The 22,516-nt window shown below is 39.4% G+C and overlaps 1 protein-coding gene across 2 annotated transcripts in view; it reads right to left on the reverse strand.

Moving 5' to 3' along the window:
- Nucleotides 1-849: 849 nt before the first annotated feature.
- The window catches only part of keap1a (kelch-like ECH-associated protein 1a), a 21,699-nt gene continuing 32 nt past the window's right edge, over nt 850-22,516 (reverse strand). Inside the window, exons 1-13 of one of the 2 annotated variants that reach the window (XM_069152593.1) lie at nt 22,461-22,516; nt 17,703-18,331; nt 10,585-11,471; nt 9,584-9,783; nt 9,279-9,435; nt 8,355-8,447; nt 7,770-7,916; nt 7,442-7,548; nt 6,479-6,608; nt 5,575-5,771; nt 2,993-3,198; nt 2,396-2,572; nt 850-1,603 (exon numbers count right to left, since the gene is read on the reverse strand). The exon at nt 22,461-22,516 is cut by the window's right edge and continues 32 nt beyond it. In XM_069152593.1, coding sequence (XP_069008694.1) covers nt 1,422-1,603; nt 2,396-2,572; nt 2,993-3,198; nt 5,575-5,771; nt 6,479-6,608; nt 7,442-7,548; nt 7,770-7,916; nt 8,355-8,447; nt 9,279-9,435; nt 9,584-9,783; nt 10,585-10,797 — 1,809 coding nt within the window. In that variant the 5' untranslated portion in view covers nt 10,798-11,471; nt 17,703-18,331; nt 22,461-22,516 and the 3' untranslated portion in view covers nt 850-1,421. Of the gene's footprint in view, nt 1,604-2,395; nt 2,573-2,992; nt 5,427-5,574; nt 5,772-6,478; nt 6,609-7,441; nt 7,549-7,769; nt 7,917-8,354; nt 8,448-9,278; nt 9,436-9,583; nt 9,784-10,584; nt 11,472-17,702; nt 18,332-22,460 lie in introns of those variants that run through there. The other variant, XM_069152594.1, reaches the window with a different exon arrangement.

Here is a 22,516-nt window from a genome sequence, read left to right on the forward strand (position 1 = left end):
CTCCTTTCTGCTCATCGCCCAACAGGTTGCTGTGTCAATAATGAATGCAATGAATGCTCATTAGTTTGAAATCTGAGACACATTCAAAGGCAAAGACAAACAGGAGACCATAATCACCTGCCAGCCTATTATTCCAGAAAAGCAAAAAAACCCCAAAACAAAACAAAAAAACATGAAATCTTTTCCTCCTCCATGTTGGTTTCGCTTTCTCCGTCAGAAATCTCATCAGAAGACGTGATGAGATGACTGAGGCACTATTTGAATAATAGCTCTGTCCAGGACTGTCTTCTGTGGAGGCCTGCTGGGATAATTGCAGGTGAGACATGGAGGAGAAACAGAACAGCAGTGCAGACAGGGAGGTTGGTAAACACACAAGTGACGTGTGCAGTTGATGACTAACACCGTAGTGACTCCAGTACCCTCTATGTTTCTCACGTACTGCTGGACTATAAGCTTCTGCGAGGGCTCGGCTGGTTAACTCCAACTATTCTGAGCCACAAAACATGGAGAAATATTCCTTATCCAAGCAGGATATCACTGTATGTTATATCATTTTGGGAACTGAGATGTGAAAAGATTTAGAGCCCTTATTCTTTTGCTTTATTATTTTTAAGCTGTCAGAGTGACAGGAGTTTTTTTTACACAGCGAACCAAAAAACACAGGCAAAATATTTTTTTGTTGCAGTGTGCAGATGTTTTTGGACTTCTTCCACCATCTAGTGGTCGTGCATATGCTGTTACATACTCGACATTGAGGATGCGTCCCAATAACTGAGATCACAAGAGGTCAGTAAAACACATCTGCATATGAGAGCATGTTGAATTGCAATGCTGAACAAACGCTGCAGATAAAATGTTTATAATTTACATATTTTATTCAATTTATTTTCAGACACAAAATATAATGATTGCACACAAAAAAAAGATCAATACAATTTATAAAATGGCAGCTTTGGGTGAAACTATATTGGCACAAAATGAGGAGGACACATGAGAAAAGTGCTCAAACAGATGTGTAGATACAGATGTAATCCAGAGAGACGAACTGGAAATTAGGACACTAAAGTTCACTTTGTAAATAAAACTGAACACTAAATTTTGGACTTTATTAGTCCCACGGTGGGGAAATTTAGAAAAACATTTCATTAAATAATCCTATTATTTGAGATTACATCTGTAGCACCTTGTTCATTGTGAGGTCACACTCATGCTTCCAATTGTTCACTTGATCCCGGAGCAAATGTAGAAATACATTTCTTCCTCTTCAAAGTTCCCATACAGACAAAATCTGTAGTTCTCCACGATGCGATACGAACGAGATCCATGAGGGCAAGAAGTTCTTATTTTGGAATGTTTTTATTTCATGCACTCTTTAGAAAAACAGCACCGCTTTGTGTGTTCAACCAGTTTGGTCCTCACCCCTATGTGGCTCCATCCTCGTCCTCTTCCTCTTGCTCTGGCAGGCTGCCGGGACAGGGCTCCATGGTAACAGCTAAGCCCATGCCACTGCGTCCGATGGGCATGTCGGTGACACACGTCCATTCATTTCTGTCTGGACAGTAACACTCAACGCTGGACAGGAAGCCATGCTGGTTAAAACCTCCTAAATACACACACACACACACACACACACACACACACACACACACACACACACACACACATACACATACACACAGAGTAAAGTTAATGAAGCTGTTAAACAAATTAGGGAGCTGGTCAACAGATGTTTCAATGATTAATGGAATTCAAATAATCCGTTAGTAAGCAATTATTTCTCAGTTTATCAATAGATTAGTAAAATTATTTTATAAAAATTCTAATTTTACTTTTTGATTTGCAGTTGATTTAATTTACTAATGTGGTTTGTTACTTCTACCTCTGCATATCCGTTTACTCTAAACATTTGAACCATACTTACTCTATTAAATTATACAACACTGAGTTATTGAGCCACATTATAAATAGAGCGCAGTCCAAACTGTAGTAACAGACAATCACATATACCAACTTGTCTACTCGTCAATCATAATTATTTAATCATCTAATAAATCTGTATTATTATTCTTCGACATGTCTGCAATAGAACTGCAAGTGTCATGGCATTTACAAAAAATCTTAAAGGTTTTTCTAGTATAAATATCTGACCTAACAGATGTGAATAACATTTTTCCCTCAGACTCGTGAAAAGGTAGAATGGGTTTAAATATATGGAACAGTTCATGTGCTGATTCAGAACATACCAGGTGGTCAGTGGTCATCAACATAAGTGTCCTCAAAAATAGTACACAAAACACGACCACGAACTCTTATGGTTTATTTTCTGACTACATGTCCAGCTCCCATTGACTACTCAAGCTCTCATAATATTATTGTGATGAGTAATGTAACTGACCGAGGACAAAGATGCGTCCCTGATGGACTGCGACTCCATGTGCACTGCGACAGTGCTGCATGGAGGCCCTGGGCTCCCAAATGTTCCTGGCTGCATTGTAGCGTTCCACAGAGCACAGCTGGCTCCGCCCATCATAGCCTCCGACAGCATACAGGTAAGAGTTCACACACACCAATCCTGCGGAAACGAAGCGAGAGGGAAATAGTATGAGAGGGATGCAATATATTAATTTGTTAAATCTGTGTAAAAAGTGTAAAAAAAATGGTAACTCCGAAAATTACATGTTAAATGGTGAACTTCAGCGGTATTGATAGGTCAGATTTTACTTTGTTGGGACAACACAAGACTAGCTGTTTCCACCCGTTTCCAGCTAAGCACACAAGAAGCACAAAAAAAACCTGCATACACTCAATTTAAAACCATTATTTTAATTGAACTAAACAAAGCACTAAAATGTCCACATTTAGTTCTGCTAAGTCCCTAACAGGCTCTCATAAAGAGAGAGGCTCGCACGCACACACGCACGCACGCACGCACGCACGCACGCACGCACGCACACACACACACACACACACACACACACACACACACACTCACCCAGTCCGCTGCGTATAGTGTTCATGGGAGCCAGCTGGTGCCAGGTGTTCGTGTCCGGCTGGTATTTCTCTGCAGTGTTCCAGCGATTCTGTCCATCATACCCCCCCACCACATACAGAGCCCCCCCACACGCTGCCACGCCGGCTCCCAGGCGAGCCACCGACATCGGACAAACAAAGGACCATCGATTAGATTCTGGATCCCACCTGCAAACCAGGTAGCAGTTGTGCAGTGCAAGGACAGTAGTCAGAACACTGGTAATCTGTTGACACATCCTAATGAATACATGTTAGTCAATTAAAATAATCAAATTAATGTGTAAGTGCTGCAAACTTTAAACAGAGCCAGAGGAGAGCGGATATGTGCAGTAACCTTCTCAATCTACACCAGCCAGTCAATTTTAAGTGGATTAGGTTAAGCTGGCAACCGTGCTTGGTAACTATCGACAAGCTTTATTTGAAGCCAAAGATGTTGTCACACCAGTGACAGCAGACGGAGATAAGAAAGTCCACATGTAGTCCAGCAGACATCTCAAAAGACATCAAGTTTTCACTGTGAACATGGTGTCTTTGGAAAAAAAAACTGGGCTTTAAGAACTAGTTTGTCATAAAGACCGGAGGCAGGAGGAGACAGCTAGCCTGACTCGGCCAAAGATTAAAAAAAAAAAAAAAAAAAAAAAAAAAAAATCTTCCGAGCAGGACATCTTCAGTTTACAAATCAACACATAATCTTTTTATTTAATTGTAGAAAAATTCTGTGTAAAAAGAAGCAGTGGATTTACAGAAAAACAACCCTCTTGTAAATCCACAATGTGTAGCTTTTACACTTGTTTTTTTTTGGACAGAAAGTATAACATGTTCATTTTACCATTAGACTGAGAAATACTGACTTCTCCTCTGTTATCAAGTGTTTATCCTTAGCCTTCCAGCCTGGTCTTACCAGAACTAAATTGAACTCATGAATACACAGGTCTATCCATGCTCCATTGGAGCTTGTTTCCATTCATTGCATCCTAATGAGCGTAGACCTCTGGTTAATTTTAAAACTACTGGAGCAGCCTCTAACCAATCTGCATTGACAACATGCGTCATCAGTGTTGTGCACCAGAACTCATCAAGCTTTAAACAACAGAGACCCTCACCCAGTGTGAACAGGGTTCAACACCATATTTGTAGTGGCCATTGCAGACGTCATAAAGTAAATTTGAGAATACCAGAAGCATTGTTCTCACTCTGGCTTCAATTCATTAATATTTGCTTGTGTTGGTAAAACTTTTCGCATTGCTTCATGTAGTTCTAACTCCACTGCAATTGTTGGAACTACATTTTTAAACGCTTCACTTCATCATCCTCATCATCATCACACTTTGCAACCCCACTGTACACTGATTGGTCCACCCTTCAGAGTGGCTGAGCAAACCTTAATGCGAGCAAATACGTGTATTTCCTGAAACAATGACTTGGTGTCGGTATGACAAGGTATGACAATGACAACAAGGAGTTGGATCATGATGAGGCAGGTTGGACTGAATGTACTCTGACTCGTTAATGATTAAAAGCATGTTGGCTCAGTTGTTAGCACAGTGTATTTCAGCTCTAAACTGCTGATAGGAGACTGGCTGATATTACATCACCTGCCCTCCAATGATGGCGAAGTGCCCTCCAGAAAAGCAGAAAAATTAAAGTCCTGGGTCATCATGCTGACAATAACCCTGCGCTCTGAACACTGAAATTATTACATATGCATCTGCAGCAAAGGCAGTCAGTCAGTCAGTCAGTAACAAATTATAAAGCCCAATCTCTATTTAGCAGGAAGGTACAACTCCCCGCTGACTCTCCTGCACGTTGCTGGGATTCATTTGGGAAGCACCCTAAGGAGAAGAGCCTTTTCTGCCAACTATTATTACTATAAATGCTCTAATCTCCTTTGATGGGTTTCATGTTGAATTTTCATTTTAATCGTTTTATTGGCTTTTATTATATTTAGCAGCTTCTTGTGAGAAGACTTTCAGATAGCCTGTGATGAGTTCTAATAATTCTCTTGTGACTCGCATCTTTTAGAAATCTATACCTTTTAATTTCAATAGGGATCGAGGTTGCATTTGAAGCACAGTTCTTTAGATATAGAAAAGAAAGCTAATAATATCAAAACAAACTGTCATTCTCAGGACTTCTCTTTTTTGTTAATTCACTGATTAAATCTGATTTATAACAGCATTGAAACTATTTCTGTCAGCAGCAAGATGCAAAACATTCCCTACAAAATTGACATTCCTTGGAAGTTTGTCTCAACATGTTTTTAAAGAGCTCATGTTTCTGTCTAATTAGGCAAATGCCTGCAAACTTCTTGACTGCTCCTTGGGCTGAATGGCAGCTATTCACTTCAGCTCTCTCGTGCCATTATCCATACTCACACTGAGGTAACTGCACTTAACCTAACAAAGTGTGTACAGGAGAGAAAATATGGGCTCATTACCTTCATCCTCGGAAATAAAATGTCATTAAAATCAAATTATTTTTTGAGTACCTACTTAAATAAGTAGATCCTCAAACATATCCGTTGAGCACCTCAAAATGCCTCACCTCTCCACCGTGTTGTGATGTATCGAGCCCTGGGAACCTCCGACTGCGTAGATGCAGCCGTCCACCACGTCCACGCCGACTCTGTTCCTGGGGATGTTGAGGGAGGCTCGCTGGCTCCACTGGTTGGTCATGGGGTTGTAGCAGCACAGGGCGTTGGACTCCGTGTTGTTTTGAAGTGACAGGTTCCTGCCTCCAACCTTGGTTAATAAAAAAAAATTACCAACAGTGACATCAACCATTTGTTTCTGAACTACCATTATGGAGTTTGGATGAGGTCGGATTTCGTCCGCTGCTATCTTGCCAGTTCGGAGTGGTTTGGAGCCAGAAGTGACCATGTTTGGACGAGCTGGGGGAGTGAGCGGCAGATCTGACTCAATCTGATTGGAAAACCGACAATACTATGTCCCGCCCACCGATAGCGGAAACCTGGCTGCACCACAGGCCTGTCAATCAAACAGACACGCCGCCAAAAACACATCTTTTTGAGGTCTTTTTTCTAATTAATGACGGGATTATTTTCAGATGGACCGCCAGAAAACTACCAAGAAGGGGGGACTTTAGCTAACATCACCAAAAGAACTTTTATCAAAATTTATTGACTTTGTATTTCATGAAAGAAGTTGAATGGGAGTCTATGGAGACGGAGGCTTTTTGGAGCCAACCCTTAGTGGCCCTCGGTGGTATTGCAGTTTATGGCACTTCGACATTGGCCTAATTTTTCAGACCCGGAAGCTACGTCCACTTTTATATGCAGTCAATAAACTAAACTACTATTTCTCCCTTTTGTATATCTCATATATTATATAACTGTATTGGAGTTTATTGCATTGTGCCCCGTATTTGAGTATTACTCAGAGATTACAATTTATTTCAATGGTGGTGTGACAGAACGAATGCAACCTACAGTGTAGAGCAGTCCAAACAGCGCGCAGGCTCCAAGACCACTGCACGGAATTCCCATGTCAGCCAGTTTCAGCCAGACATTCCTCCTGGGATCATAAGCCTCCATGAGGGCCAGTGAATGCTGCCGGTATCTGAGCATAGGAAAGGAAACAGTGAGCGGGTCGTTAACCAGAAGAATGCCCAGTGAGAATGAAGAGATTTTACAATGAAAAACTTTGCTTTATTTTTCTTTAAAAATAATATAAACCCTTTCAGATAGAGGGCGAAGGGGATAGTGACATTATATGCTGATTCATGAATGGACACAAACTTTGCTTCAGAAAGTAATTCAGGTGAAAATAAAAAATCTTCTCCTCCATGTCAACCAAAAACACACTGAACACCCTGTTTGTTTCTGCGCTTTTACAACAGTATCATCCTATAAAACAGGTCTATAAAACAGAACATGACCGCTAATTACGTAAAGACAGTTTAAGGGACAAAGTTTGAGTTAAAAAACATTTTACCGCTAGTTTTAATATCACCACATTAGTTACAAAAACCTAAAGATGTGGTGAAAACTTTGTCACGTCCATTTAGATTTCTCAGATTTGCTCTTCTTTGTATCTTTAAAACTTTAACACAAAACTGTGAGCATACTTTTTTGCTTTTGAGAAAACTAAGTCAACATACAGTTTGAAAAGCTTTAAAGAATAGGAGGATCCAGAAATTAGGGCACCTCTGTAAGACAGAGTGTGTAACCTGCTAAAAGCCACTGGATGGCAGACTGCATCACTTTCTGGATTCATGATGTGCATTCAACATGATAAAATGCAGTCTGAGCTCATCACCACGACAAAGTGTTGTCTTGTAATTACTTTGTGACTATTAATATCAGAGATAGCTCTCAAAATATTTTCTGTAGCCTGCAGAGTATCTGAGAATTAGCGTGCAGCATTGTTTGCTGAGGACATATGATAACTACCCGCCGGCCACATAGATGAGTTGGGTTCCTCGGTTTGGTGCAGGTGGAAGCTTCCTCAGTGTCATTTCCTGGAAGATTTTAGACAGGAAGTCTTTACAGGAGTTTGCCTGGAGTTAAAAGAAAGGCCAAAAAATTTAAACCTTCAAAAAGTAGGTAACGGAGTAGATAATTATTAAGGGAAGCAAACATTTTTTTCATATATCACTTACATTTTTGGACACTACCAGGATGAAATACCAACAGCGAATGTTCGCTTTCTTTTGCGAGTACAAATCTGACTGACATTTACGTAACAAGACAGCAAACATCCTCTGAGGCTGCAGTTTACCTTACTGAGGATGGGGCAGGACAGGAGCTGGTTCTTCAGGAACTTGGGAGGCAGCGCATAAATATGAACAGCATTCAGGAGGGCATGGAGGTACTGGGCTCTGCCCTCCATATCCCAGCGGACCCAGTCTGTACAGGCCTTATACACCTGCATAAGGATTATATTGAAACATATCAATATGCGATTTGTTAATCTACAGGCAGTCTTGTCAGATCAGGAATCATTTGAGCACATTCATTTAGGTGTATTTTTCTCATATAGCTTGAGATAATAACAGATCATTTATGATGACAGAAAATCTAAACTTTACAGCTCAAATTCACTATTTGGGCACATTTCTGTGACTTGTTATGTTACTGTAATGGTTTGACATTTACAAACGCCTACAATTGAAACATCACAGTGCAAAATACACATTACGCTTATATTTTACCAAACAGTACAATCACCTATTGAAAAAAATTCTAAAAACAAAACATGTATTGAAAGTATGCGATGATACGAATTCAAACATACTGTGATTGAAATATTTTTTGTTAAAGGGATGCCAAGCAAGTTTTAGCTAGTAATTTGAATGCCACACACCTCAGACTCACAGAGCACCTTGAGACTGTCCTGACTGATGAGCTCCAGCAGCTGGCAGTGAGACAGGCTGAAGAACTCGTCCTCTTTGGTCACCTAGGACAGACAGACATTTCAGACTTTTCAAATCAAAGCATCACTTCCATTAATCCGAGTCGACAGATTTAAGATTAAAAAAAATATAGATGAGACACAAACTCAGAGATTCACACACTTAAAAAAGGTAGTGATTCCATGATGTTCATGACAAAAAGTGACGTGGAAATACTGCTATCACGAATATGTGCAATATCGGTAAAACACAAGTATGAAGTAGTCGCACTGATCAAGTGCGAAGTTTGTCCAAGACAGATCAGCGGTCTTGGAAAACCAGTAAACTTTTCCCAGTTATCATAACATATGAGTACAGCATGTAATGTGACATAATTCTGTTTGAAAAGTTGTGACTAATTAACTATGCATTAAAAAACATAAAAACTGCAATGTTCTGGAGCTTCTTTGGTGATTTATTTAAATAAAATGGCCATTTTATTCTGAATAGATCAAAGTTGCAATTGATTGCAATTGATATTTTGCTTAATGAGACCGAACAATCCAGCTGCCAGCCATAAGGCCACAACTATTACCCGGTGCGAGTCAAGATGATAAACAAAAGACATTTGTGCAGCAGAAACTCCGCAGTGCAGAGTTGCCACATGTACGTTTCATGCCACATTTTCACAGATGGACCCAATGTGGCCATCTCTCTGGCTTGACAGGAAATATGGGGCCCTTAGAAGTAGAAACCGCACGGGTCAAACATCAGCACTAACATCAACAATGCTTACAACACGTCCACAGGTATGTGTGTGAACATGCATTACTTCGAGTATGAATACTCGTGGTCTCTCTCACGTTGTTGTAGTGCACACGTGTCATGGGCCTTACCTCACTGAAGTGTGTATTGATGTACTCTCGGCTCCGCTGGTGCAGTTCTGTGCAGCAGATCTCTTCTGCGAAGCGGGCGATGCCGATAACGTTAGCCGGCTCCAGGTGCTTAGTGAGGAAATCACAACATGCTTTGGCCACGTCCTCCATCTGATACCTTGTAGAATATAACATACAAGAAGGGAAAATTCTTACTGCCCTTTATATTCTCAATCTAAAAGTATAACTGAACTGTTATTTAAGGCATTTCACTCTCCAAACATGTGTTTTCAACGTGTTTTCACTGTGCTGCTGTTTATGTTTACCTCATGGCAGCCAAAAGAACGTGCAGCACACACTTCTCTCCCACTATGATGTGGGCGGTGTAGGCAAAGTCAATAAGTCTTCCCACCACCTGGGGGCAGACATCTCGCAAGGTGACCTCAGAGGCGAAGCACTCTTTAAAGCTGCTGGTGAACATGGCTCTAAAGTAGGGGCTGCAGGAGGCCAGAACCACTTTGTGCACCTGGAAAAAAAAAAGTGTGTTTAGTGACAATGGACAATGACTGACTGACAAACAGATGTCTGCTTTGGGGCCCCGGAACTGACAGATTGTAGTAAATAGATTATTTTTGACGACGAAAGTACAGGTTAAACTAAATAATTAAAATGAAGTTAAAAAAAAACAACCATAAAGCTTTATATTTTCCTTTCACAAAATCATGAATATTATGTTCCATTTCTACCAAAATAATCCCCCTAAATTCGACACATGGAAACTTGAAAGTTCCTTTTGTCTTCAAGATAGTATATTCATCTTCAAATGGAAATAAATCCTGTGACTACAAGGAGTGTGTGTCAGAGTGTGCATGTGTAAAGGCAAAGTACTCTTTTAATTAGACTTAACAATAATGACCGAATCTGGTATTTTTTTCTCAGTCTCGGGCCTTGGTACTGTTCTGCTAGTTTGTAAGTTTAATACATGCAAATTTACAAACTCACAAAATTTTGAATATTTAAAGAAATAATGGGAAAAAAAAGTCTGAGACGCTGGTGTGAGAGGATCTTGCTGCTGTTTGTTCACTTCTTTTTTCAGTAGCTTTTAATGGACTTTTGTTGTATTTACTGCAGCTTGATGTCAGTCTCCTTTTAACCCACTCAACTAAAGTTTACTTGCTCACAGTTCTTATTTTTCATTATTGCAATTTTTCACTTGTTTTCTGTACAGAAAATGTCCTGGGGTTATACAATGCTCAAAATTAAATTCATTCTGATCATTCTTGACACAAACTGCATTACGATTTTAATAGTTCAGACTACCGGTTACCTTGAAGTCCACTGTCCTCTCCTTGTAAGTGACATGTAGCACCAGGTCACACAACAATTCCTGCTGTCTGAACTCGTCCATGACCTGCAGGGATCTGGAAGCGTGGCTCTCCACGGTGTAGTCCAGATACCCAGACCCATGCATGGAGGGAACCACGATAGCTGAGAAATCTGAGTCACGTGTGGGACGTTTCTTCCTCATGGGGCAATGCATTCTGGGATAACTATATGGGTCACTCCAGCTTCAGTTTTTCATTGACGAGGGCTTGTTCCCTGTTCAGTCATACAGTCCTCTACAGTTCAGGGTTTGTAGTTCTTATCCCACTGGGGTTAAACTTCCAACAGAGGAAATTCTTTTGGTCTTCAACTCATCAATATAAAAGCGACACTGAGCAGATGTCCTCAGTTGCTCCATTATTGCCGACAGTTTAACACATAAATCCTTTTAGTATGTCGACATTTCCCAAGAAATTAGGGACGTGAACCACTTGATAGAACCATCCATCAGTGATCACACCCAGCAGGGAGAACATACAATCCACAGAAAAAGATAGTTGCTGCAACAAATATGCTTAGATCATGCATTTCTCTGCACATGTACAGGGGAGAAACAAACTCACGGCCACATAATACTCGCTCATCCTCATATCCAGGCTGCGACATGACTGACAGCACTTGTGTCAAGATCAGACAGCTCCCGAAGCACGAGTCAAACTATAATCATTACATTGCTGTTGGTCCAGACTTTACGTTTTGGGTTTTTGAAAGTAATCCATGCTGACATTTCAGAGAGTCCTCTGCCATTTAGTGCTCCACAGGAGAAAGGGAAGCTGTTGACGAATGCGTGTAACAGGGATTTCCTTGACTCTGTCTGTTGGGATGTTTATTCTGAAAAGAAGACAAAACAGAGAAAGTTTAATAAAACTCTTAATTTTTAGAGGCTACAAAAGAAGTTAATAGCATCAAAATATCACATGAATATGCTGTTATTCCCTTGTGTAAGTAATTTGTATGCGGGTGTGTGAGTCACACACTTCAAGTTTCACTTCCTTGCTACTAAAGAGTAAAGATGTACACTGTTGAAGTGTATCATGCCACAGCTTTCACCGAAGGAAACGGTCACTTTATTTTCAGTTTGACTTCTTAGGGGAAGTGATTTTCTTCAACAACCTGTACAAGCAAGAGATTGTCATGTCCAGTCTCCAAACAGATAATTTATAATGAAGGTTGTAAAATCTTTAGGTTACTTAAATTCTCCTGAGCAGCTTAATTGACTCCCTTTGGCTTCAACCTGAGGCATGATAAAGGAGTTTATCTTTATAAACTGAATTCTGGAAAAAGGGGTACTTCTTCGGACAAATGTTGTTTGAAATCCCTTTTTGACACTTATTTAGACAGAGTGGATAAATGCCATTTTTCAAATTAGGCCAAAAACTATGGCTTTAAATAACTATTTAATATTTCTATTATCAATGAATCTGCTGATTAATGTCTTGATTAATGAAGCAGCTGAAACCAGAGGATATGAGCAAAACAATGAATTGATTATCAAAGTATCTAATAATCCATTAATTAAATAATCATTGCAGTTCTACCTCAATCAGTTATTTCTCCCTTTGATAAGTTCTCGAGTTTAAACTCTTTTATTTTCCTCTCTGCTCACTTTAAAAGGCTCAGCCAAACTTCAGACCGTTACACTCAGTGCGTGAGTCACAGAGAAGTGACTGAGATTCTGCAGACAGCAGCCGGCTGATAAACATACACAGAACACACATTCACACTATTTAAAGCAACAGAGGGTATGAATGAATTCCTGCCAGACACCAGAAGCTGCCACTCACCAAACACCCGACTGTTTTTTTCTGAATCACATTCACTTCTATGTTCCCACTTACTCAATGGGAGCATCTGTCATGATACATGTCGCTGAATGTCACTTGACAGGTTAGTGTTGGTAGTGAAAATGAGATGTACTAGCTCTGAAAATAAAGTAAAATAGCCACACTCTGTTAGCCGAGCCTACCTAGTTAGCTGGCTGTGTTACATGTTAAAAATGCGTACAAATGTAGTGTGTAAATAATGTTGAGCTCCATTTCCTTCCTGAAGACGCTGTTTCTTCCTTCTCCATATTCTGACTGCACAAATTGAGCAGATTTTCAGGGGGCAGGCATGTTGCCTGTTTGTTGTCCTCACGGGAACGTTCTCAAATAGGAAGTAGGATGTTCCCAAATGGAAAATTTCCCAATTCTCAGCTGCCTGAATGCACAGTCAGCACTGTATGTCAGTTTAAATAATTATACGGGTTATAAACGATGCACCTGTCTCTAATAAAGCTAAATTAAGAGTCTTGTTATATTATACAGTTAATATGCCCCTCAGGTAGAAGTATTTATCACGGAGGCAAATATCTGATTCACGACTACAACCTGACCATCAATCAACCATCAATTTGAGGAAATTCAACAACAACAAAAATCAGATAACGCTACATCTATCACTTAATATCTGTTTTCTTAAAGCAATTTGTCGATATGGGGAACATGCATAAATCTTTCTTACCAAGTGTTAGGTGAGAGGATCGACACCATTTTCATATCTGATAAATATGAAACCACAACCAGTAAGCAACCTATAATAAAACCCATTACTAAAACGATAAGTTGTGTTTTCAGGGCACTCTATAGGACCATACGTCCTAAGGTAGGCATTGTCTTCCCATTTTAACGCTCGACATGAAAGCGAAAAGACATTTTTGCCATTTATCTGTAATGTAATGTAGTAAGTCAGGCTCCATTAAAGAAAGAAAAGGTGAACTGTTAGCGTTCAAATGTTAGTCTGAGAGGCACTACATCTTTGACCACGTTGCCAGAAGGAATAGAAACGGTGGATGACTGCTCAGTAAGGTCCAACAGTCACAATGTGTGTAATAATGTTGGACTTCTTTATCTCCCTATTCTGATTTTCATTACTAACCTCAGAGTAGCTGCTGATACAAAGTGCTAAAAGTCATTGAGAGCATTTGTATGCAAGATGACAGAAAACCAGGGATTACTGTGGCCCTAAAAAGAGTGGGCAGTTCGCCCAATAGTGTGAACACAGGTTTTCATAAATAAATTGTGGTTTATTTGAATCAGTTACATTTGGCTAATAACCAATGTGCGCACCTAGTTTTAAGAAAAATATGCAGTACATTTCTGTAACAAGTGTCTGAAAATGATCAAGATAAAACTCCCAAACATTATTCTATTCACTTGCACTCTTGTACCAATCTCTAATTCAATTCAAAGGTATTTGCAATTATTTCACATTTGCAAGGCTGTAGAATTCCCTAGAAATAGAAGGATATCGACGTGTATTGTGCCTCTTTATACTAAACAGCAAACTTAGACCAACTGATTGTCCAGCAAACATTAAATCTCTGCATTCCACAGCGTCACTCGCTGCCGCAGCTTGAAGCAGAACAAATCAGCTCTCGAGTTAGAGAGCAAGAAAAGACTTCTGTTATGCTGCCTGTTAGCTACAGTGCCTTTATCTGAGTAAAAAAGGACCTTAGACTCAATAGACATCTAAGTAGTAGATCCATTTCTAGCATGAAAGAGACAAACCTTGATCCTGCTATGACAAAACAATGCAGACCCTTTGATATCTATTCACAGAACATCACAGTTTGGTGCTTTTCTGTCTGAATAAAATTTTAAAAAATGTACCCACATTTTGGGGGTGTTCTACTGATCAAAAGCAAAAGGGTAGTTTTGGAGTAAAAGAGTGCAGCTTTGCAGAGTTGCACAATCAAATCCACTCAGCCTGGGGCTGCCTCGTATCTCACCCTGCAGCCAGCCAGCCAGCCAGCTTGTTTGCTGGTCATATGACCAAAAGTGTCAGACAGAGAAGGAGAGAGAGCAGCACAAAGAGATTTTCAGGGGAACATAGAGTGAGTAAGAGAAAGAAAAACAAAGTGGGAGAGGAGAGATGACGGGAGTAGAATGGCTGCATTCAGATGAAGAAAGATATAGGACGGAGAGAGATCAGTTTGAGGAATCTTTAATTCCGTGGAGCTACGTAGTTTTCCATAAAGGGGCATTGTTCTTGAATACTCCAGCCCTGCCTTGTCTGTTGATCAGACTTTACGGGGGTTAACAGTGAATTACTGTGTAAACAGTGCGTGAAGCTTGATTACTATATAAAGCATTGCTTAAGGTCACATTAAAACTGCTAGAACAATGGCACTACAGCTGACCAGTTTATTGATTTCACACAGATTTTGAAAGGGTAGTTTGACCAAGGTCCTGACCACTAAACTCACAGGTGGTAGTACTGTTTGGTTTAGTCGCATTTATTTCTCAAATGGCTGCCTGAAAGGAAGAAGTATGCAGATTACTGGAAAAAAAAAATAGCTTCAGTGATTTAAAAAAGGCGATCTACGGTGTTTATCTACTAAAATGTTTTTACTTTTAACATCGAAAACAAAGAGAGAATCATTGGAACATTGATTTTAGCATCGGAGTCGTTTTTCATAAATCAGAGGCCTGGCTTTGTGCCGAATATGTAAAGACGAAACAAGCGAGGCAGAGAAAAGGAGTTAACCATTAACAGGCTGTTCCTGTTGGCCAGTTGCATACAGGACAGCACAGTAATCAGCTGACTCCAGCTTGTGCAGTCAGCTTTTGACCCGCACATACGACATGTTATGTAGCACGTTGTATAAGGAGTGAAGCTTCTCTCGTTTAACCTTTAAAAGCAAGATGTCTAAAAGTGCTAAGCTGTAATGGTCACACGTCTTTTGAAAGGTTTTTGTAACAGCTGTGACACAAAGTCTTCTGGCATGTCATCCTTCATACCATCTTAGCCGATTTGGGTCAAAGGTTGCTGATGACAAAAGCTCTTTTCTATTGCTCTGAAAAAGCTCCATTAGAGGAGGGATGAAGTGACATAGAAGCACTAAGTTAAAGATTTAAAGATACACACATTTAAAAAATAATAGCTGATCACGTTGAGGTGTTGATATTTAGGAAATAAACAGTGTCCCCTGAAGACACTTAATAAACAGATACTACTGCCAAGTGTTGCTTAGTACACAGCTTAAAACAACATTTGAGAATTTGGAGCTACAGTTATTCAATAAAACCTCCTGACTGAAGGCATGCCATATCAGAATCAATAAATACACAGTGCTCCAAATAAACAAAGACAATACCTCCTCATCTTAAAAAGTGTGTGCACAAACACATTTGGGAGCACACTGCACTGATGACTGACTGATGATGTGCTGATAAATGCAAGACAACCTCAAAAAAGGTTATAATATTCTTAGTGTTCTTCAGCAGCTTGATCTGGATTCTTTCCAGGCCTTTAAGCAATCACTATTTTTAATCTTGAATAATGTGCCACTTATTTTCTCAAACTCAAATCATAAACTATTTTGTCTATAACATGTCAGAAAATTGTTAAAAAACAAGAGAAAACTAAAGTATAATAGGACATAAAGTTAAACTATAATAAAAAAAAAAAAATTAATAGTCACGTCATTTTTCAAGCAAAAAAACCTCAAATTTGATGGTTGCAGCTAATCAAATCGAATACTTTTCTCTTAGTTTCTATTTTATATGATTGTAAAAGTAGCTGTGGGATGGTTTTGATACATGTTTGACACTTGGATTTTTAAGGCAATGACCTGGAGATTCAAGTTTGACACAGTTGGACAACTAAGCTATCTGAATGTTTTACTTGGTTTCAAGAAGTTATGATGGTTCCAATCATGAGTAACTTGAGATATGCAGATGACACAGTCAACCGAAGAAGACCTACAAGCACTTCTCAACTGTGTTGCAAAAATCTCTGCCGAGTTTGGATTGTTGATACATGTCAAAAGTTATGGTGGCAAGGAAAACTGCAGTATAAGCTTAAGTCTACATCAAACAAGTATATTTTTTTCACATAGCTTGGTGCAGAACTAAATGACAAAAATAAATGCTGTAGGGAAATAAGGCCACCAAGATACGCAGCCTCAAGAGATTCGTCTGGCCAGCAGCATTGCATGGCTGAAAGACATAAACCCTTAAAGTAACTGATGAAAAGAAGCTGACAGCATTTGAGATGTAGACAAATGGATTCTTAGGATACTATAGCCTGATAGGAAATCCAACAATTTCATAAAAAAAAAAAAAAAAAAAGATTGGGACAAAACCAATACTTCTGGAAACAGTTATCAAAAAAGGAAATTTTGCTATTTTGGGCACATCTTAGGAACTGATGACACACTGGAACACCTTGTGCTTGAAAGAAATGTAGAAGGAAGTCATTCAACCTGGATTGACAACATCAAGTAATGGACCAGACAAGCAAGAAGTCTGACAGTCATAAGATTTCAAGGAAGAAAGTGGTTGCTGAGGCACATGATAATAAGTTTTCTTTATATCTACATTTTTTTTCTTATTTAACTAAGTAATCAAGAAAATATTCAACAGATGAATGGAGATTAATGACAAATTTATATAATTTTTTTGTTGACAAAAAAAGCAAAATTTTTTTTTTTGTTGACAGCCTAAAGAGACGTTCTTAAAAGGTTTGCTTGCTTGCCACAAACACTCAAAAACCACCAATTCATTAAACAATAACATACAGAAGCCCAAACCAGAAAATGGGTCACACTGGAGCAGCTGGGTGTGAAGAATGTTTGGCATTTTTACTTGAAAACCGTTTATTGATTGAAGTCTTTCAGGACTTTATATACTTCATTCTTGAATTCACGAGGAGGTTTCTAAAACACAACAAATGAGAGCAGCTTAAACTGTGGCAAAAAAAACAACAACAAAAAAAACCACCACACAGCAGCTCCATTCGGCACTCAGCCCTCAGTTACAGAATATACACAAAACAGAAAACCAGTTTCAATTCCGTTAGGAGTCTGCGCACGAGGGAGGAAATAAACTAATGGTCAACGACAAACTCACAAACTACGAGAGGCTTTTGTGCAAGAATGTTGTTCCCATAGTGTCACAAGTGCTGCTGTAAGACTACAAACGCACGAGAATCGTCTTGGATCAGAGATTTTTCTCAAAAGGGCGCGTCCACCCAGCGTGTGAAACTGTTTTAAATCCGAACAGCTGCAGATTCACTCACCTGAACGACAGCTGTTCAAACTCCGAACCACACGAGTACACGGAGCAGAAACCACCTCGGGGGGAGTTTTACGCAAGAGTCGTCCAACCGTAGGATGTGTTTCTCCGCTCTCTGTCTTCTCCGGAAACCAGCAAATCTGTCGTCCCCCACGTCAAAGCGAGAAATGTGCCGAGTTGTTGTGAATGTCGTCGGAGCTCTGCGTCGCTGCGGGCAGACGTCCAAAGGCTGCTGTGATGGTGGCGTTGAGGAATTTCTGCACCAACATGACTCTGCAACTCTTTACACTGCAAACACCGTGCGCGTAATACGCATGTACAGAGACCTACATGGCAACAAGTCAGGAGCAGCATTCCTCAAACTGAAACTGAACCTCGGCCGGTCGCGGGACAGGACAGCTCCGGGATTTATGTAATAGTTCCACAGCTGAGAAGAAGAATCCATTCATCCACCCAGAACACACATTCACACTCTCAGAAGAGCTACAGAGGAAATCCACAACAGTCCCTGCGAAGTTTGATGGATGAGTCATTGAAGAAAAAAAAAAAGAAAGACCGATTCTGGATCTGCCCTTTTCATTTCCGTATTCTGTCCTGATGAATCATCGTGGCTCGTGGCGTTTCTTGTCTTTCCTAAAAATGAAATCCAATAATAACACAAAGCATTCAGAGGATCATGTAAAATACATTATATCAACTTCTAGCAATAGCTACATGCCATGAGAATGTTATGAGATTAAACAGACCTGCCAAAACCTTCAATTTAAATAAGAAAAAAAGTTTTCTTTGGAATAAAATTAAACTGAAGTGATTGGAACCCACTATCCTTTATCCCATATGTAATATAACAGACACATTGCTTTTGATTTTGGATGTCACTTATTTCAAATTTTTTTTAAAAAAATGGACCTTAAACATAAAATGTTGCCCCCTTTTGAGACAATCACTGTCGTGTTTCACCTAATAAGACTTCATCTCAGCTGATGGTTTCTTCTTGAACAAACTGCTCCGGCTCTCAGGTTTGATGGATGCCTTCAGCAAGATTTGACTCTTTTGATCAGTTGCATTAAGATCAGAGTGGTCCAGTGTTGTCTTCTCATTGTTGGCTTTTAGATGCGTGATTAAGATCAGTGTGCTATTGGAGCAGCTGATGTTGTGACATACAGAAAACATTCTTCCTTTTATCCATGCAAAGGACATTTTATGACAGGTCAACATGCATCTAAACAGATTGTAGTCAGGCTTTTTAATGTTTCTCTTTCAAACGTGGAGTCTTCCTGCATTTATCTTAGACATCTTGTACCTGCTTTGAAGTTCTCCTTGGGACTGATGAGTCAATCTAGCCCTCTGTTTAATCTTATGCATTATATGACTGTGGTCACACAGCTTGATGTTCCATCAAGCTGCTTGGAGTCTTTACCTTGGCAAGTATTTTCTTCCTTATCTCGTTAGGCAACTCCTTGTTTTTTCCTCTGATCCATGTTCAGTGTGATTCACACAATGACACCAAACACCTCATTTATGTCTTTTAAAAGGGCTGAGTGAAATATTATACGATTTAGACACCTGTGGCACTGATTGAACACGATAGTCTGCTTGAAATACTACTTCAATCACTACTTATAAGGTGTCAATTATTTTGTCCAGCCCATTTTAGAAGCTCTTTGCAGAATTAGCAGGAATTCAGCTCTTTCCACAGCTTCCTCATTTCATTCAAAGGTGTGCATGTATGCATGAAGAAAGGGCTTCCAGTTTCAACACTTTTCAAGAAGAATAAAGCATTGTTTTATGGAGGTGTAAGGCAACATGCAGGAAGACACATGTCATCACATGTTATTCAGGAGTCCTATTCACTGTAAATTAAATGCATGCCACCCGCCATCTGCTGCTGCTGTCTCTATGCTGACACGATGGGTCTTATCAGTTGAGGAGACCCCTGACATGTCACTGATGACCCCTGACTCACTCATGACTGATGCACGACTGACACTTGGGCCTGATAATTACACAAAACCAATACTCCTACTGACTGAGCATAAAAGTTTATATTTGAGTATACAGATATATGTGAGTATTGAACAAAATCGACCACAGTGGCAAAACCACCTCCATTTGCAACCCTTAAGGGCTCTAATCTAATTTTTTTTGGGTTCGAGCAAGGACAAGCAAACTGTTTGACAAAGAAAATCCAAGCCATGGTTCACTTACTTTTTCTGGAGCTCTCGACAGCATTTGCTGTCTTCATCAGAATTCGCTCAGTTGTGATGGAGTTTGATGCTGAATTGAGATAATTCTCCCACTTCTGTAGCTAAAAACCTATCTGGAATATCTGAAAAATGCATTGTCACAGCTGAAAATGGAGTGTTTTTTATCAGCTCATAAAAAGTTGATGTTTCTGACATATGCGATTTTTTCTTCAGTTCCACGGTCCACTGCAAACACTAAAGCACTCCAGATGATCCTCTCACTATTGACTCATCATATTAAGTAAACGAGTTGGTCCAACAGTCTTATAGTCAACATACATACAGAACTGCCTTAAAACCAAAGAATTTAATAAGATTATCCAGAATAAAGAGAAGCTTAAAGGTTTATTTCTATGGTGCTCCCTTGCATGATCTTTTTGTCCCTAAGGTACACAAAGCCTTCCACTTGGAGTAACTTCCTTCTCTTCCCTCCACTGGGACCTTTTTCTGTCTGGGACCTCAGTCTTAGACATGTCATTGTTCATCCTGACCACATCAAACACAACCAGGCCTTATCGGTGCCTTGATATCCCTTTCATCAATATCTCAGGCAACACCAGGGGTGAGAAGCCGCACCCTTGGCAGGTGGCCACATTGGCCGTGTTTGACTTAATTCCAAGAAACGAAGTGCTCCATATGGACATAGGGTTTAATTAATGACTTGCAAAAGCAATCAAGGAACTCCCTTGTAAAAAAAAGATAGTGAGTGTAACACAAACTTCTTGCAAACCATGCAGACCTGTTCAGCAACTTACCATGACTCTTTGATTATCTGCGATAAGAGAAGACAAGTTAATTATAGCTGCCCTTTATTCTCTGTCTTCCATAATCAAGTTTATAATGATGATAGAAATTAAAGTACAAACATTGTAATTGAAGTGCGGGTCGAATCCTGAATATGTAGAGACGTGTATCTTACTGTCGGCTCTTGTATGATTGTTTAGTATAGACTAAGTACATGATTGCTTTCAAACTTCATTACAGTTTTCTCATCTGACTGGCGGTTACAGATGGGTGTGTTTTTCCATGGCTGCATATTTCTGACAGTGTCAACAGAGGTGACATCCAGGAAGTCTGCATGTTCTTATGGTGACATTAGTATCCACGCTTGGTAGCACCGCACCCAGCAATGCCAAGCACACAAAAACAAAAATTATTTACAGATAGGATGCCTGGATGGGATCACATTATGACAGCCCGCCAGGTGGCCGGCAGTCAGCCGGTTGCTTCACTAGAATAGTGCGCAGAAAAGTTTCTGTTTCTCATTAAAGACATAACAAATCATCCATAATGATGTGAAAGAGTTTGGTAGTCATACCAACAACTGCTAAACAGCTCTTTTTAATTGTGATACATTTAATATTGACAGCTCAATTCACTCATATCTATTAGTATAGGCTTGAATCAGTCTTCTTGTACTTTGAGTTTTTTTTTTACCTTTATCTTCCTGACTCATGAAGATTTTTTACACATACAACAAGGAATTTGTTTTGTCATGAATTCTTAATCCTTATCTCATTTTTCGTAAAGTTGTTAAAGTTGGAAATGCTCTTCCCTAAGCTTAAACTAAATGTATTCCCAGTGCAATAAAGGTCTTCTCTTAACCCTAGTTATGGAGAACAGACATAATAGTAAATCTCATTCAAAGGAAGATGCCTTTCCTGCCTATAAACACATTATGGAAAATGATTCACATCTGATGACTACTTTTGTGACACAGAATAAGCAATTAAAGGTGTGGTAAGTACATTTACCGGAATCCCTGCATGTGCACGTGTACCTATAAATATTTTACATTTACACTTTTTTAGCTGTTAAATTCTCCACTATGTTCACCAGCTATAGTTGCTAACTTTTTCAATTAAATTTAAAGTTACAATGTTTGATTGTTGTAGATTAGTAGTAGAAAGTAGATTTTAAATCAGCTTTGTAAGGTTAAAGGGAAAAATAAATGTTTAGGTTAGGGGATCTTTGTTATCATGCATAGATAAACTTAAAGTAAAGGTTATAAAACATGTCATGGTTAAAAGAACGTTGACTGTTGCTTTGAAATGTGAAACAAGACGTTGTCTCCTGTATTTAACCATTTTGCTCCCGGCATATTTAAAATGACCACTGGAGGGCGTTGACATTTGTATGTAAACATATCGCACGTAGTATTATGATTAAGGTTGCATGACTGTCAGAAATCACTTAAAAAGAAATGAAAGCCCGGGTCGTAATAAATAGCATGCACAAACAACCTGAGGTAATTTTCTATGGGAGGACAGTCTTGTCATGGTCGTATGTTTTCTTTATAAAATGGTCATTTGTAGTTAACCATAAGTAATTGGAATGAAATAATAAAATGTAAACTTTCAAGCAAACTCATTCAAATATATGTGCATAGTATTAAGTAATACATGCTCTACGTGACCATGCTTTGAACTCAAGTCTATTTTACAACTACAAAAAAGTAATAAAATAAAGTACAACAGCATGGTGACACAGCACAAAGTTGGTCACGTTTCACTTACTCTGGCAGTAAGCTCACTTCTCTTCTTTCTTCTTTCCTCTTTCGTTTCAGCTTCTG

Source organism: Embiotoca jacksoni, unplaced genomic scaffold (genome assembly GCF_022577435.1).
Source record: "Embiotoca jacksoni isolate LCO1_2020_lvr unplaced genomic scaffold, fEmbJac1.0.p SCAF_18, whole genome shotgun sequence".
Lineage (NCBI taxonomy): Eukaryota > Metazoa > Chordata > Actinopteri > Embiotocidae > Embiotoca > Embiotoca jacksoni.